The sequence below is a fragment of the Pithys albifrons genome, chromosome 7, assembly GCF_047495875.1.
Source record: "Pithys albifrons albifrons isolate INPA30051 chromosome 7, PitAlb_v1, whole genome shotgun sequence".
Lineage (NCBI taxonomy): Eukaryota > Metazoa > Chordata > Aves > Passeriformes > Thamnophilidae > Pithys > Pithys albifrons.
This window is the reverse complement of record NC_092464.1, coordinates 49,844,469-49,863,063: the sequence shown is the minus strand read 5'-3', so window position 1 is coordinate 49,863,063 and position 18,595 is coordinate 49,844,469. Positions and strand designations below refer to the sequence as shown.

The 18,595-nt window shown below is 38.3% G+C and overlaps 1 protein-coding gene across 50 annotated transcripts in view; it reads right to left on the bottom strand.

Moving 5' to 3' along the window:
- CLASP2 (cytoplasmic linker associated protein 2) overlaps positions 1-18,595 on the bottom strand; it is a 156,441-nt gene that overhangs the window by 14,965 nt on the left and 122,881 nt on the right. For 25 of the 50 annotated variants that reach the window (XM_071561475.1, XM_071561479.1, XM_071561483.1 and 22 more), the window contains 7 exons: positions 17,948-18,192; positions 17,154-17,217; positions 11,330-11,493; positions 10,379-10,457; positions 5,146-5,289; positions 1,413-1,556; positions 865-971 (listed from right to left, as the gene is read on the bottom strand). In XM_071561475.1, coding sequence (XP_071417576.1) covers positions 865-971; positions 1,413-1,556; positions 5,146-5,289; positions 10,379-10,457; positions 11,330-11,493; positions 17,154-17,217; positions 17,948-18,192 — 947 coding nt within the window. Of the gene's footprint in view, positions 1-864; positions 972-1,412; positions 1,557-5,145; positions 5,290-10,169; positions 10,221-10,378; positions 10,458-11,329; positions 11,494-17,153; positions 17,218-17,947; positions 18,193-18,595 lie in introns of all 50 variants that reach the window. The other 25 variants (XM_071561468.1, XM_071561469.1, XM_071561470.1 and 22 more) reach the window with 2 other exon arrangements.

The window sequence follows — 18,595 nt, the reverse complement described above, 5'->3', positions numbered from 1 at the left end:
GGGGATTGGTCTCTTCTCTCAGGCAACCAACAGTAGGACAAGAGGGCACGGGCTTAAGCTCTGCCAGGGGAGGTTTAGGTTGGCTATCAGGAAGAAATTCTTTACAGAGAGAGTGGTCAAGTATCATGGCCTGCCCAGAGAGGGGGTGAATTCTCCGACCCTGGAGGTTTTCAAGGTGAGACTGGTCATGGCACCGAGTGCCATGATCTGGTAATCACAACAGTGGGGCTGGATTAAGGGTTGGACTTGATATCTCAGAGGTGTCTTCCAACACAACTGATTCTGTAACTCTATGATTCTATATGGGGTCATGCTCAGCATACTGAAAGGAGGAGGGAGGGACATTTACAGTGATGGCACTGCTCTTCCCAAGTCACCATTACGAGTGATGGGATCCCTCTTTCCAGGGGACAGCTGAACTGTGTCCGCCATGGGAAGGCTTGGCTGTGCTTGCACCAGCAGTTTTTGCTTCACCTGTTAAACTGAGTTTTCTCTACTTTCATATTCTGATTGCCTCCCCTACCCTGCTATAAGGGGAGTGAGTGGTGCTTAGTGGTCACTGGAGATTAACAATGACACTCAGCTGACACATTCTAACACTTGGTGAAGATGAACACTTCCATTCTTTCTCTAGCTAATTCATTTGCATTCCAAAACACACAGCCCTATCCCACCTTGGACCAGCTTGGGCACGTGTCAGGGTACTATCAGTTCATGGTGCTGTCATTCTACAGAGGAAAGCTACTTTTTGAGCATCTGTCATTTTGTGCAAAGTTTTCTCCATGCTTTGGTGGGGTTACAACTTTGGATAAAGTGCAGTGAAGCCTTAACATGCAGAATTGTACCCCCACCAGCCCACATTACCTTGGTGACAAAGTGTTCTGGGATGTATTGGTTGGGGAAGTGAGAGGACTTGACCAACTTGCTGGGGAGCGTGGAGTAGGTCTTGTTAAAGGACTTCCCATCGATCCCTGCAGGAGGAGGAGAGGTGAGAAGAGATACTCCAGTAGCTCTTAGGCTTCCCTTTTTATTTATTATTGTATTTATTTTCTAGTGCCCAGAAACATTTAAAGAGCTTCTATTTAATGTCTTGAATTGCCTAACCAATTAACAGTAGCTGCAATCCCTTATAACTCTGAAATTAGAAAGTAAAAAATAAGCTCCTCTGAAAAAGCACATCCAAAGTTATCAAATCACTTGGAAGCAACACAGACTTAGAAACTCTAATTCTAGGAATAAGAAAAGGTATCCCATAAAGACTGGTATTGGCTACTAAGACAGGTTTTTACATAGATTTGGGTTACCTTTCCTCCTCTACCAACCTTCTGGCTCTCACAAATAACTCTACTGAAATGGACTTATGTTCAAACCACCCGTAACTTCAGAAAGAAAAGTACCAGAGGTGTAGATACCTGCCCACTGTTGCCTGTATTCCGGAGATGATTATGAAGCAGCTTTGTGGCTCCATCCTGAAATGTTTTTGGTAAAGCACCCAATAGCATTGTAAACTCTGGAGTGTTGAGTTCAAAAAGGGAAATCAGCACTGACTGTGCGGCCTATGAGAAGAAAATACAAATTGAAGACATTAATTAAAGTTTCGAAGTAATTTATCAGCAAGAAGCATTTAATGAGTGGTAATCACAAAGTATGATGTAAGTCTTGATCAAGCTCGAATAAAGATGTTAACAGATGTGAGCAAAAACAATTCAGATTTTCTGGTAAGCTGGAAGTTCTGATTTGGATGAATTCAGGCACACAATGACCATTTCAACAAGCAGTCATTCAGAAATGTGCATTTCAATCTCCCTAACCCAGATCTCTAAACAGTAAAAAAAGATACTGAAGGAATTTGCAAAATGGCTTTTAAAGGGTTTGGGAAGTTGATCAAATTTAAAGGGAGAAATGGAACACACTAGGCAGGAACAAGCCTGTGACCCCTTCTGAGTTCTGAAAGTGGCAACTACAAATGATAGATAATCAACACACTAGCTTGAAAAGGAACAGTTACCACTTTAGAAATTCAAAAAACCCAAACAAATAAGATATCCTAGTCTGGAATGAGGCAGCAGTGATCACACCACTTGATACCCTCTGTAACTTATCCTACAACCAAGCTAGCTGGTTAACTTTGTTTCCACTTCCCACTCTGCCTTCTTTTACTTTTCAAAAGACTGGCAAACACTTGGGTGACTACATGTTCTGAAGATGGAAACTTCAGTATTGGAGTTTGGAGTCTACTGGATGTCACCTCCCACACCGTCCATTTTATCTGTTTGTCTTTAACACCATCTTCCTTCTACAGAAAATTTTACTACATATGGGGGGGGTTTACCTGGAAAAAATCTGCTCTTAGAATACTAACAAAGCAACACAGTGAAGGAATGCTGACTGCACGACTTAAAAAGTTTTTACAGTTTGATGAAGGTTCACTGGATAGTGTAACAAACCTGCCAGCATGGTAACTAAACTACAAAGTGCAAACAAGAGCTAGAAAAGTTCTCCCGAATTAACAGCTTCTTTGCATTAAGAAACTCTGACTGTAAGATTAACCAACTCCTCGTGGTTTACACAGCTCACCATCAAGGTCTGCCATGCACTGGAGAGAACCAGTGCCTGATGTGAGACACACTGACAGGCAGCCAGCTTAAGCAGCAATATACTCCAAGCAAGTAGTTTAGAAAATACTTTCAGATGTTTATTTCCCTCCTTTTGCTTCCGGACCAATGAACTGTAGCATTTTTTAATTAACAGTGGAAAGCACACATACCTGCACACATCTCAGTATTAAGTTTAACGACAAAAATTCGAGCATGTCAGATTGCCACGAGTTATCTTTGCATACTCGTGACTGGATGTTTGCTCGAACTTTTATTTCCTTCTCCATCTGACAGCTTTCCCTTCAACTTATCGCCCCGAATGCCCTCTGCAATCTGTCTTTGGTGTTTCTCTTGTCCTTGTTATTTCTTATGGTTAGTATTTTAATCAAAATTGTCACAAAACAACATCAAAACAAAGCCAACAACTGAGCAAAGGTTTGGGAATTACCACTTCCCTATTTCTGTCCTGTTATCCAGTCTCCATTCCATAATACTGTGTCTATTTAAGCTGCTAATAAAAGAACACGATGGACAGTCCAGGACCATATGAGGAAAGAAAGTGCTGTCATCAAGTCTGCTCAAAATGAAGCTCAGTCCAAAGTATCACAATTGATACAGACTCAGAACATTTTCACCTATGCAATTACCCATTTCCTCTCTTTGTTCCTTGACAAAGAAATCCAGCATTTTAGAGTACTGGCAAGTTTTTTTTCTCCTCAGCATAAGCTCTCAAGATTTAAGTTCAGTCATACAGAGATCATCATTAACAGACTGCAGTAAGGATTAGAAGTATGTCTTTAGTTTTGTTTTCTTCTTAGAAATATCTAACTCTTTCCAGAAGCATTCTAATCTTAGATTTCTTTTAAATTCTGAAACACAATTTTACCTTCCAGCAAGAACTCCCATGTCCCAGAACTACACCAGGAGTGCCCAACTTCAGACTAATAAACTAAGATTTTTCATAATACCTGCCATTGGAAATGTTTTTACTAAGAAAAAAACCAAACCCATGAATTACACAGAAGTTCTTAAAAAAAACCCTTACTTTCAAGCAATCATACTAAATGCTATAAAGTCTCTTAAACTAAGTAAAGTTAAAAATCCTGTGATAGCAAGTTGAGAAGCCTGTTAAGAGAATGAAACATTTTGGATCATCAGAGTAAATCTTTTGACTTACTTGGTAAAATTTTATTTTCAAGAGCTATTAAAGGATTTTGCCAGTTAGTTGCCTCTACCATTTGTGTTATGGAAAGAAAAATGAAACTGGAAAACTTATGTAATTAAAGTGTTCCAGATGATTAAACTCACTGGCAATTCTTTCCACGATTCAGTTACTTATTGACATAAAAATGCTTATTAGAGATATGAACCATCAGATAAGACAGCTTGCCACGTGTCTTAGTACTAAAACTTCACTGATTTAGAAGATAGTGCTGCTTCAATTCTCCTCCTGTTTTATGGTCTTTTATATGTCACTAAAACATGACACCAGGCAAGAAAAGTCCATTGGCTATAACCTATTACTGCTTTTTCATACTCAGAAAGTTATACAAGAAGTGAAAGACCAAAACATTATCTCCAATGTAAACTCCACTGGTCTTTTTAATGAAATATTACAAACACTGTAGATACCAGGAAGTCATAGAATTTTTTTTTAATTTTTAGTTCTCTGTGTCAAAGACACTTGCCCTGATGAGCCACAAAGTGAGTGTGGTTATTTAGCATTCAAAAAGTGTTGACATGCTGACAGTAGCAGCTACAAAAGAATGGCTGGTGACTATCAGAACAAAACTCAATTCCATTAAATTGCAAAAAAATTAGAAGATTTTTGCTTTCTGGAAGTTAAAGAAGTATTTAGAAACTCTTTCCAAAGCCTGCATTACTAGCACATTTAGATCTATGTAGCTCAGAAATACTAATTTTCACTTCACAACGTTATGTGGAAAAGAAAGGTTTGCACTGGAACTGCAGCATTGCAAGAACAAGCCTCTGACATCACCTTACAAAGCACCAACCTTCTTTTGACAAAGGTTCAACAGGTATTTATTTATCTTTTGTTAAACACAAAGGATTTGAGAAATCCAACACAGATGAGACCAAGTTTGCTGCCCCTCACTCCAGTCACAAAGGTGCAACTGGCATCACAGAGGGGGGTCTCTGAAGAAGTATTAAAACTGTACAGAAAATGGCCACTAAAGAGATTTTAACACTAGATAGAGCTTGAGACAAAGTTATTCCTTGTATTATGAAACATAATCTCAATCCATTAACACACGTGAAAACACAACTCTAATGGAGAACTTCAAGATCGGTTAATTTAACCTTTTACTTAAATAGTCTTAATTTTTGGCAAATATTTACTTTTTCATTTTTGATACTTCATGCAGAAAAACTGTGTGTTTACTGAAAAGGATATAAAAGTATCCTTTCTCTGTGAAAGAATAAGTTTGCTTTTAAAGAAATCTTTATTTGTTTAGGCCATAAATACCCTCTCTAATTGCCAAGATCGGAACGTACTGCAATCCTAAGGAGACAGTAACAAACGTACCTTTCTAACATCTGAGCTTTTAGGTTCTGTGGTCCAGGTGATGATTCGAGACACTGCTAGCCTCGTTTCACTGGAGTTCACAAAATCTCCCGGGTCCATCTGCTGCGCAAGAGTTTCTATGTATTTTAGGATGGCAACTTTGACCTGCAAAGAGAAACAAAGTCAGGTGGACAACAGAAATGTGTGCTACAAGTGTGCAGAACAGAGCAGAGTGTTCATTCCCTAAAATAAAGATTAAACTAGACATGTTTTCAGCATTGATATAAAACGTTTTTACAGTAAATCAATTTACAAGTGGATGTTTGAAGAAGGGAATTACTCCACAGAAATTCAAATATTCATGGAAAGCTTACACTTCACTGCTAGCAGCTAAAAGACACATAAATCACTGTATATGAAGATTATATTTAAAAAGAGAAATGAAGAAGAGATTTATTCAGAATTATTAAGAACATTTTTCAAGCAAAAAATGAAAAATGAGTATCATTTGATGAACCAATTAGTTCTTACTAGTTCCTACAATTAGTTAGGTAGTTAACATTCAGAACTTTTTTATAAAACATCAGAGTTGAGCAGTCACTGTCCTTGGGAATAATCACAATAAACTTCCCATTAAAAACAAAAAGAAAAGACCTAAAAAGGTATGGAATGGAATTTCTAGAAGAGACTTAGAAGGGGTCACATGTTCACCTTTAGATACTTAGAAGACAGAGACTCGGATTTACCAAGAGGACAGAAAAGCTGCTGTACTTACTCCCTCATTCATCTAAGCTTTATCATATTTACTGCACTAACTTGGCTCTACTCCTTATGCAGAATCCCTGTTTTGTACATCCCAGACTGCAGCCTCTCTCTGGTTTCTCCAATACTGCACAACTGCAGGGTTTGGGCAAAGGGCTACCATGCCTGAAAAATATTTATCTCCTCAGCTCCTGCTGCCCCAAAGGTTTGTCACCCAACCTGTCAGCAAAAGTGGTGAACATTTATTTAGCCCATCTATTTGACCTGGCTGCTATTATTTGCATTAATAATCATAGTGAACCAGGAACACCTACCAGGAGAGAGACACCTACACCCTTCATAACCAGAGACAAAAAGAGTTCTGGAGTTACCTTTGATGGTTCACGGATTGTAATAGAACTGTTCTGAGCAAAGCTACGTGGAAATTTCTCTTGGTCATGAAACTTGCAAGGTATTAAAAACTCAAGGCAACACTGGCACACACATGAGGATTAATAATGAATAATACTTCATTTTCAAAGCAGCTGTTAAAGCTCAACTTCTCTGAAGTTACACCGCAAGCAACAGCTGGAGGCTCTCATCTTATGCATATCCATATCAACAAAGGCAGTAAAATACACACTATTTGTTAATTCTTTCCAAGGCAAAAATAAGCCACAAACATCTCTACAGCAAAAGATTTTAGGGCCACATTGCTTTTCAAGTAAGATTTCTAGACTGCCAAGGGAAACCATTATGACATCACTATGTTTCATACTCAAGATAGAAATATATTTAATATAACACTTTCAAATAATTGCTGCTAAGAGTTGTAACACTTAGAACACCTAGAGGCATTTCTCTCACTGAAAAAACTCTGAAGCAACATATCTGAAAGAGGAGTATTATTTAGTGTTTGAACTACTCCCTGGGGAAATCCCACAGACTTCTGGAAAGATGGAGGCTCTCAGGAGACAGAAGAGCACTGAACAGAAGATGAATGGAGACAGTTCATACTAACAAAGCTTTTCACAGTGAGACAGATTCCCAAAGCTAAACCTGAAAGCTGTTTTGAAGCAGAGTGTTTTTCACTACTTGCTTTTGAGAGAAGAAATTCTGGAACAGCTACACCTTTCTATGCTCACATATAATGACACAGAATAGTTTGAGATAAAAATCCCCATCCCGAAGTAAACTCCATAATAGTAGCAAATCTAGTTTAGATGTATTTTTGCCAATATTTGCAATATTGCCAGTATTTTGCTTATTACTGAGCTGGAATTCAGGAATAAACTAGCACAGTTCTCTTTAACAATCCATTTAATCTTTCTGAGAGAAGGGATGAAAATTTTTTGACTGCAATGAAAGTATCTCCAGAATTCTTACAATGACTATTTGCCATTAACCTGAAACCACTCTCTGTGGAGTTGCTTAATACTGTCTTGACATTCTTTGTACTCTTCTAGGTTGGGTTTACTGCACTTTGCTGGACTATAAACACTGAGGCATTTTTCCTGTACAACACATAACACAGACAGGCATTTTGTCTAAGAACAGCACTACTGTGGTGAGCTGAAATACAGATCAAGCCACAATCAGCACCATGACTCAAAAAAAATAGATTAAACATAAATGAAACCAAAGTGCTTCATAAACATCTTTCACATATAATGAAATTATACATACTGGCACAAAAATATGTGCAATTACCTCCATAGATTAAGAAGTTCCTGCAAGGGTGCGACACAGTCAGTGCCAAAGTGCAAATTGCTTTCCTGTTCTGTGAAAAATTTTATATACAGGGTTTCTTTTACTGCATCGGGGTAACAGAACAGAAACATTTCATGTAATGGGAAAAAAAGAAAAAAGGAGAAAGGAGTACAGAGAAGCTGCTTTACTCAAACCAGGAAACAGTGTGTCACATCCCAGGTGTCTGTCCCTAAGTTATGGATACTTAGGAGTGACTGCCCCTGCTATTACTTAAGAAAATTGCTAAAATATACACTAAAGAAAAATTTGGAAGGGATTGCTACAAATCTATGCCTTTAGTTGGCTGACTGTTTTCTTGTAATCCAGAAATATTAACACTGACTTAGGAAAAAAAAAGTCTTCTGATCAACTGTGGCAAAACCCCTTAACAGATCAGTATTATCAAAAGAAAGAAGGATTCAGAAACAAACTCTGGTCACAGTGCTTCAATCAATTCCTCACTGAGTCTGAGCCATTTGATATTCAACCCAAGAAAAATGATTGGAAGTGTATTTCAGGACAACACCCATCCTTTAGAAACTGTGTGCTTTGCACCTGCAAAAATAAGCTTCATAGATTATATCCCATCCAGAACATTTGGCTCCCACACTCATCCTACCTTTGACCAAAACAGATCTGTGCATGTGGCCCCTCCAAGCTGAGTTTCAGCAGTTCCCCACACCCACAACACAGAAGGGCCACACAGTAACACAGCACAACACACTGCGCTGGATCCCCCACAGATTTGGTCAGCAGAATTCTCTCTTCTTCTGTCCAAATCCACCTCTGTGGCCTCTCTAAAAGCTCAATTATTGCCTGAGACTTAGCTGTGTTTCTAAGGGTAAGAAGGACAAGGACAGTTTACTCCAAAGGATCACGATTATTTACTACTACCATGTGAAAACCAGGGGGAAAAGTCATTTGTAGAAGGGAATCATTCTGTGGTGCTAATCCCTGATTTACCATTCCTTCTTATATATAAGCATTTTTAAGGGTGCTGGAAATCCCTTCTCTGACTTTTTCCTGTCACAGTGAATGCTGTTTATCAGCATTTCTGGCCCACAGGTTCACTGTGCAACAAGGCAATAATTTATCAAAGGACAAAAGCTGAAGATGAGATTTACTTAAAAAATTTAAAATGTGGATATTAAATAGATACTTCTGCAATTTGTGCTCAGTAACTTCACTGTCTGAATCCTGAAGTTGTAGTTAACACATAAAAATGGAAGCAGGAGTAGATACCCCTTTCTTCTGGAAAAAAGCTTACCTTCTCTTAAACACACTTCACTGTCACACAAATTCGTTTTAAATACTCTTAATTTCATTTCGAACTGAGAAGTGCTCTTTTATGAAGGTCACTTTTACTGACATCTTGATTGCAGGAATCTCTCTCAAATACTGGATATTATTTTCAGAACAACATGCCATTAAGTGTTTCGTATTTCTTAATTCCTAGTGAATAATCTTGACCTCAGCCCCAACCCAGCCTAGTGGGAGTCCATGTCTCCTTCCAAATCCACACTCTCAACTTTGAAACTCGTTCAGTACACCTTTACCAGCTATACTACTGTATGGAAAAAACCAGAGTATCTCAACCACAAATCCACCTTCCTGGGGAGGAAAACCAAGTGAAATAAAACCAAGCTCATTTTTTTTCAAGGATTCATTTAAACAACGAACTGAATTTTACTACCTCACTTGCTGTCTTCAATAAATGACAGCAGTCCCTTTTTAATACAGCTCTACGAAGCAACAGTGGGCAACGTATCAACTGTCCTCAAAAGCTTAAAAGGTAAATTTTACTGTATTGTAGACAAAAAAGGTATATTCATGTGACTTTAGGTTCAACATAACTTGGGAAGAGTCATATCCTTGTGCAGTATCAAACTGTGTAAAAATATTTCGTGCAGGATAGAGCAGAAAATGCCAGTTATCATATGCTTGTTATTTCCCCTTTCACATCACTCATAAATCTTAAGATTTGATGTATTTATACTAAAATCAACTCTCTTTGGAACTGCAAATGTATTACAGAATATAATTTTACTTTTCAGTTATGCTGGCAGGATTCTTAGGAAAAAGTGTGTGTACATATAAAGTTACACACTGCTTCCAGAACAGTGTACCAGAAAGGGAGCTGATTTTTAATGCAGTAACTGAAGTCCATATCAATGTTAGAATAATTTAAAATATCTTCAAGACCCATCCGGCCAAACACAGGAAAATAAATATATATATGTGAACTGGGACAAAAAGATTGGGAAATCACAAACATAAAATTAGAGAAGACTTGGTAAGAGTGAGTTTGCATAACCAGCTGGATGTTAGGCAGCCACATTTTTGTTGCTCATTTTTACTGTACTGTGGTTTTATTAGATCTCTCTTGCAGCAAACATTTTCATACTATTGTCACATTTAAAACTGAACATCTGCATGCTTCAAGTTTCTTGCCAAGGTTAGTAGCAGCATATGAATGCATTCAAATAAAAATTATTGGAAACACTGTAAGAGTTTCACAGAGGGTTAAGAATAAAGACAATAATTCAGACAAAAACCTTTGAGCTCCCAAAAGAGCGAAGCTGGTCCTGTAGTGCTGGCTTGACTGTCTGAAAGTTTACAAAAACAAAGTCCACTAATTGAAAACCTTTTTTTTTCCTTAGTTTTTAAACAAAACAAAAAAAAACATTCCAATCTCAAACATTAAGATAAGCAAATGTCTATCAATGAAGATTTCTGTTTGCAAGGCAAGCCTGAAAGGTCTTACCTTCAGGCTGGGTGTTTGGGTCTGGTCAACAGTAAATCTCATTAAAATACTGAACTGGAGGTCATTTGGAAAAGATTCCCTGTAAACAAACAAAACAATGTTAAGTCATGTGAAATTTTCGTTAAATACCTTTTGAGAAGCATGAAGTCAGCCCTCCCTCTCTTCAATAAAGAAAAGCTTTAGTACTTCTAAAAGAACTTGGTGTTGGTTTTGTTGATGCTGTATTTGACCTCTCAGACACATTCCCTGTCTCCCTGCAAAACACACCACACCCTCCCCCAGATTTCCCGGCCCATCTGGCACTGAAGAGGTTCAGCAGAGGCCTCAAACCATGAGAATGGGGCATGACAACAAGGCCCAGAGCCCTTCCAGCCCAGCTTCCATTTGGAAACAAAACTAATCAGGATGGGCACCTCGGACAGTCCCCAAAATCACAAAGATCATTTTGGAATCAGACTCTTAGTGAAGTCTGGGGAGAATGGAGGGATGACAGTAAGCAAATCCATTACTGCCTAACTCCTTAAATGTTGTGCTGACTGAGATGGATATTCCAGTAAGACTTTCACAACAAAATAAGGAGGTTTAAACACAATTTCTGCATCACTGAACACAGGGCAAGACAACAATCATACATGGCTCAGATGCACATTTTGGAACCAGATAAGCAGTATCAGATCAATTGTTCAGCATTAAGGGTTCAGATCCTTTTAACTGAGGATCATTTAGGAAACCAAGATGCTTAAGCATTATGGTTTAGTGAAGTTTCATGATCTGTTATGAGCTTTACATTTTCCAAGAATTATACAACACAAAGAAAAAGCAAAAACCTGGAAGTAGCACAAGGGTTTGGAATCTTTTTCTTGTGCTACTAACAACTTTATTTTATTATTAACAATTAATTTCTTCCATTATTAACAACTCTATCAGTGTTACCTTTTAAGAACTCATTACCTTGTGACATCAAGTGCCTTCTGAACTTTTGCTTGTACAGACCCAAGCAAATCAGCCCCCATTTTTTTCAGCAGCTGTGTCAGCAGCACAAACAGCCAGTCCTGCAGATCTTCTTTGTGGACCTGAATGAAGTCGACCAGAGTCTCCAAAAACATACTGAACACCTACAAGGCAGAAGAAGATGGAAAGAGGGTAGGATGGGGCAGAAGAGGAGGTGACACTGACGTATGCTGAACTTACACACAGAGAAGAAAGCAGTAAGGGAATCAAAGGCAGAGAAAGGCAGTGTTTTGCAGCCAAGCAGGAAAAAAATAAAGGAAAAGAAAAGAAATCTGCCTTGCTTTTTCACTGGATTTTGATCCAAGAGTATATTGGAAATGTTAGCCGACTTCTGCAGAAGTTTGACAATTAGGTATTCCATGCAGTTTCGTCAAGAAAAGAAATGCTTACTGTGATGGCTGGCGCAACCTCAATTTTTCCAGTAAAACTTCAGTTTTTACCCTTTCAAGCTTTATCATTGAGTTGGTTTGCCATATTCCTCAAAGACTACAAAAATACTTTCTCTTTAAAAACAAAAAAGCTGCTACAATTCTACAGCAAAATATTAATTGCAAATGTCTGCATTGCTAAATACTTCAAAATCATGAAAGCTGGCCAGTTCCTTTACATAAAATATCTGTGGAACAGAACAGGATTCTTCTACCATTGCAGGTATCCCAACACAAAATTATTCACAACAGTAGGGAAAAAAGCCACAATACGTTTCAGATTGGCAGGTGTCTAAAACACAGAAGCACTTTTGTCTTTTCAACAACATGATATCTGTTGTGTTCTTCTCAACAAATAATGTTGAAAAGTTTGCATTAGTTAAAAAAGAACACCAAAAAAACCCACCAACAAAAACATATATTTTTGTATGTACAGTAATCTCAGCATTCACATGAGGAAGAAGGACTTTTTGGAGGGAAGAGGTAAAGGAGGGTATGAGGAATAGGTAACTTTGTTAAACAATTATTTTAGTCTATCTCACTGATTTTAAGGGGTTTTTCAAGACTTACAGTGAAATCACGATGCCTGTGCTCTATACAAGTGTGGGCCAAGGGCTTCGTGTTTCTCTGACATGAAAAATAGGTGTTTGGGCTGAAAATGGTACCTTCCCAACGGTACACACCAACTGTGATCACACCCCATGTGGCTGCAGAAATGAGTCTGTGGAAGTGGACTTGCTTCCACAGCACTGACCCAAGCATGGAGCAGGTGGCACATTCCTTCTTTGCTGAGGAATTTCAGTCTCTTTTCATGTTGATAATCAAGTCAGGGTATGCAAATTCACACCATAAAGTGGAAAAAAATCCATATAAGTATCTTTTAAAGTGCCTCAAAATTGACACTGGAAAAAAAAAATTTCAGATTCTTTTTGTCAAGAAAAGTTGGACTAGATAATCCTTGAGGGTTCCCTTCTAATCAGGTATTCTGTGATTCTCTCAGGATCTACTGAAGACTAAGGAGAATCCTTTAACAGACATCTTAAATACTGAAAATCCAAGTTCGAAACAAAACAATTCAAATCCTACTCAATATAAAGCCTATTAGGATTAGCTACTTTAATTAACCACTCTGTAGGGGGAAACGACGTTAAAAATTGTAGAAAAAAAAATTGTCAAGTCCTGTGCTATCTGTGCAAATCTGTATTCAGGTCTGAGCTTTAAAAATAACCCCCTGCAGCACTCCAGGCTGAGCACAGAGTGGCTGGAGGGCAGCCAGGCAGAGGGACCTGGGGGGACTGAGGGACAAGAAGCTCAACAGGAGCCAACAGTGTGCCCAGGTGGCCAAGAAGGCCAATGGGATCCTGGCCTGCATCAAAACTAGCGTGGCCAGCAGGCCCAGGGCAGTGACCCTTCCCCTGGACTCTGCCCTGGGGAGGCCACACCTTGAGTGTTGTGTTCAGTTCTGGGCCCCTCAGTTCAGGAAAGAGATTGAGGTGCTGGAGCGAGGCCAGAGAAGAGCAACGAGGCTGGAGAAGGGACTGGAGCACAAGTGCTGTGGGGAGAGGCTGAGGGAGCTGGGGCTGTTTAGCCTGGAGAAGAGGAGGCTCAGAGGTGACCTCAGCACTGTCTGGAACTGCCTGAAGGGAAGTTCTGGCCAGGTGGGGGTTGGTCTCTTCTCCCAGGCACTCAGCAACAGGACAAGGGGGCACGGGCTCAAGCTCTGCCAGGGGAAATTGAAGTTGGAGATCAGAAAAAAAATCTTCACAGAGGGAGTAATCAGGCATTGGAATGGGCTGCCCAGAGAGGGGGTGGATTCCCCATCCCTGGAGGTTTTTAAGGTGAGATTGGTCGTGGCACTGAGTGCCATGATCTGGTAAAGGGACTGGAGTTGGACCAAGGGTTGGACTTGATGATCTTGGAGGTCTTTTCCAACCCAATTGATTCTATGATTCTGTGATTCTACCCTTCCAGTAGTGGCACAAAAATTTTATGTGTGGGATTGGAGATATGTCCTAAATTAGGCTAAACTGAAAAAATACATCACTTTGTGGATGCACAAAGCAGTGGGCACAAAGACAGAGGCAAAGCAAAGCAGGAAGTACTTTCTGTATTGTAATGTGACAGCCTTTGGATTTCACAGCCCTAAAACAAGGGGAAAGTACTCTGCACTGCGGCACACAACAAAAAAACCCCAAAACCTGGTGCTATAAAGATTACACTGGGGATCTTATGACTGTATTCAAAACCTTTCAAATTAAACTAGACAGCTCAGCAGAATTTAAAGGTGTACCTGTTTCTCTGAGTCTGCAGACACTGACACAAACCTTCTCCATTAAAACACACAGGTTGAACAAAGTGGTCACAACTTCTCATTTGATGGAGTAACGGGGACTGACTAGTTATGATACTCCAAACATGTAAAGTGGTTTAATTTGAAATCATTATGAAGTGAATATCAATCACTATGGCAGAAGTACTCTAAAAATCCTGTGCTGATGTTTAAAAAGACACTTAATGAGGACTCAGTTTTCGGGTTTTGTTTGTTTTTAGGTTTACCACAGTGAAGGTTTGGAAAAAACCTCAAATGCGTCATTGTGTTTTATTTAAAAACCTCGAACTAATACAATTTTGTCTTAAACCAAAGCATGAACAATTTCACGAGGCTGAAAGAGCATTTAAGGTGTAAAGGATGAATTTGGAATGGAAAATGGAACTCAACCAACCTCCTGTATGCTGAACAATGTATGTGGATACTGCAAAAACTGCAGTTCCCATTTTTATGAATGTAAATTAAAATTCTGAAATTAACCATCTGAAGCTGAAGTTTTTGATAATTTGATAGTGGAAAACATAAATAGATATGAAAATAATTTTAAGTGATCTACATTTAAAGTGAATTATTTCAGATGTGCCAACCACCACAATATAAAGCAGGAATGCAGAACCAAACAATGTCAATTAATTAGTAGATAAAGCACATCTCGAAAATTTACCACACAGTTTACTAATTGTATATATAGCATTTTATGATTGCAAAAGGCTTGACACTGCATGAACTCTTTGGGGAAGAAAAATAGAGAAAAAGGGTTAATTGCACATTCATGCAAGTAAGGTTAGGCTTCCAGCAAATATTGAACCAACTTACTCTCTAAAGAGAGTTCCAACACAGGGGACAGCATGCAAAACGAAACAAAAACAAAACAAAACAAAACAAAAAACAACAAAAAAGGGAAAAAGATAAAAACACACAAATTAGTGGCCATCAATACAAAGTTCCTGTATGGAATATAAAACAAAATAAAACAAAAAAGGTATTTCAAAATAACTTTTATGATAAATTTAGTAATTTTATTGGGATACCCAAAGTATTTTTTGAAATAAGCACTTGGCATGTACTTCAAATCATTCTCCCATTTTCTCCTCCAAATGTTATTTATCTCTTTTTCCATGTAACTCCCTACATCCAGCTATCATGCTAAAAGTAAACCTTAAAAAAACCAAAACAACACAAAAGTGATGACAGAGCAATTCCTACAGACACCCAAGGAGAGTCTAAGATGAAATTTATGTGGCTGTATGTGAGTTAAAAATCAGAGCTCATGAACCCTTAACCTTTAAAGGATCATTCTGATAATATACCAGTAACAATCAATAGTTTTGCAACACCAAAAAGCAGGTTCCAGTGAGTGGAGCAGGAGAACCACAGGTGCCATAATAGTTTTCAAACTCAAAGGAATGTTATGTCAAAATGCCCAGTAAACAAAGCAAAACAATCAACTAGAACAACTCAATGTAACATTCCTAAAGGCTTAACGATCAGGTAAAATGTTCTTCTGGCACACCCAACTGACTTTTGGAACACTTTCATCATCCTTCCCTGGCTCCTCCACTACAGAAGGAATCTCCAGGACAGCTGGACTGCTGCAATACTAATTAACACAGAACAAGCAAAATTAAACCAAGCTGCTATTCACAATTTTGTCATTACTTCACTTAAAAAAAACCAGTAGTATTTCAACATTTAGTTTTCTTTGTCCTCCTTCAGTTTTCCCTTTTGGAATGTTTTCTTCTCTTCAACTGCTTGATTTAGTCTTTTCTTCTGGATTTCTGCAGTATGTAAGTTTAACATCATATTTTTGTCTGCAATGCAAGTTTTTTCCAAAATACATGGTGTCAGAGAAGGCAGCTAAGTCACTTTTTCCAGCAGGAAAAGTAAGGACAGATAAAAACCACTACGTTAACCTTCAAGACTTCTCATCACTCTGAATTTTATTTTCCATAGAAGCAACAAGGAAGACTTAAAAATATGTAAAATGTATTGCATAATCAAAGTAGCTTTTCAGAATTCTGCTGGGAAAAGCCAGTACTTTTGAAATAATACTTTGCTCTGAATTTATCTGGATTATCATTTTATCAATTCTGAAATATGAATACAAAACAGAATATCTTATACTCAACATAAAAGGTAAGGTTCCTTCCAAACAAACCTATAATTGTAATGAAATATGACATCACATGGGGTTTTTTGGGGGACCTTTTTACATGATACCATTTATCAGGCTCCTTACTTAGCTTCAGTCCTTCTGCTATGAGAAACTGCAACATACATCAAGCTGTACTAGTGACCCACCTCCCACAAAAATATTGAAAGTGCTATCATGTGAAGTAACTCAGTTAAAAAGATTTTAATGGTCTTAGAAAAACAGATTATTCTCCTTGTTATATCATCCACACTGAACCTCCACCTAGGTAGAACTGAATAAAACATTGCATTTTCTTTTATACCACAGTATAGTCTCCTTATTGAATACTAACAATGATGCAAAAATTATTGACCAGTCTCAACTACCAGTCCTATTTATGAAATTCAAGGATGACATGTAAGCTATGATAATGCAAAATACTCTGGAAAATAAGTAAGTGCACATTTGGCATAGCTTATCAGACTATGTATGATTTAGTCAGACCACATTCTTTATAATTTAAACTGCTGTACAGCCTTTTGTTTCTAACTGAGAAAACCTCCACTCATGTTTAAGTGGCCTATGTAAACAACATGACTTAAAAATGCAAGTTCTGAGCACAAACTGCTGAACTACTTCAACACATTTTATTCGACACTAATATTTACTTCATTTCAATGATCCTGCAGAGAAAGGTGAAAAATTTATCTTGTTCAAAATTACAAATTAAATTAATGAAATTAGATACCATTGACTACTCTAGGCTTGTCAAACTCTGCATGTGCAAATATCACAAACATAATTTACATAACAGCCTTTCTATTAATATATATTGTCAAACACTTACTGAAAATAAGATAAACCTAAACATACCTTACTGTGAGGATCAGCAAACATTCTTGTGAAGATTTCACACAACCTTTTCAACTCAACACGACTGTCAAAGTGACAACAGTACATTAGTCAATGCCATGGCTGGTCCTACTAGAACACTAAAGCACAGCAAAATCAACTGTAAATATTGAATCACATAATCTAGCAAATTAAGCAGAGAAAAAGCATTTTAAGACATGTATAAATGCATACTAGATTTTGTCTAAAATGACTTTTAACCTAGAAGCATCTCTATAAACTCTCTCATACATCATACCATTCCCAACTATTTTAGTAGGGCAGATAATGAAAAAGGTGTTTTTAGTAGCAGGTAGCAAACAGCTGCTTCTGAATAAATAACCCCCAAATTATAAAAATAACAAAAAATTAATTACAAGATAAATACATAAAATAAAGGCCTGCCATTAATACAAGATGCAAGCACTTTAGGAATCTTTTGCATTGCAAGAACTCTCTTTAGTTTTGAAGTCATGACATACATTTATATTTAGTATATAAATATGCACTGTTGGGCAGTAGTGAGAAAAGGTTCACGCACAAACTCACACAGACTATTCTGAGTTGGAAGGGACCCACAAGGATCATCAAGTCCAACTCTTAAGTCAATGGCACATACAGGGGATTGAACCCAAGTTTTGACCAACTGAGCTAATCTCAGGGTCATCCTTCCTTCCCTCATCTTCCTCTCACAGGTACACACCCTGCTTTCCCTCTCTCTTTGCCTCTCAACAACTTTGAAATAAAGTATTTTCTCTATTACCAAGTCTCCTTACCTTAAAGTTCTCTGGTTCTTCAGTAAGTTCTGCAGGCCCAGAAGGCCCTCCTTTCTCTCCGACCAGTTGGTGCTGGCACAGCGGTTCAGGACCTCTGCCACATCCTCTGTCTGCCTCATGTACGTTGGGATGCTTCCATTCCTGGAGCTGTAGGACCTTTCCGAACAGGCACTTGAAGCATCACTGTTGGCATCGTCGTCTGAGTACATCCCATAGGACTCGTATCTCCTTCGCACAGGCTTCTTCTATTGCACAGAAACACCACCCGTCAGCACCGGCGTTTGCACAGACACAGCAACATCCCCACAACCCACAGAAAGACCAACAGGTAAATCACTGGGGTGACCCCCACTCTCTGCAGGGAACAAGTGGCTCCAACTATTCAGCAGGTCAAACCAAGTTAGTGAAAGTATTTTAAAGTATGGCTTGCACAGTATTCCAAATATAAAAGCAAAGCAAATGCAGAGAAGACATACGTTTGACAAAAGGTTTCACTTCAGGTTTACTGGCAAAACCCCACAAAACTGCAGGACAGGGGGACATAAAGACTCTGTGCTTAAAGTTAGTTATTTCACTATATATATGCTACAGGATGTAAGAATCAGGTCTAAATATACATATTCTGTCATTTTAACTTACTTTGTATCA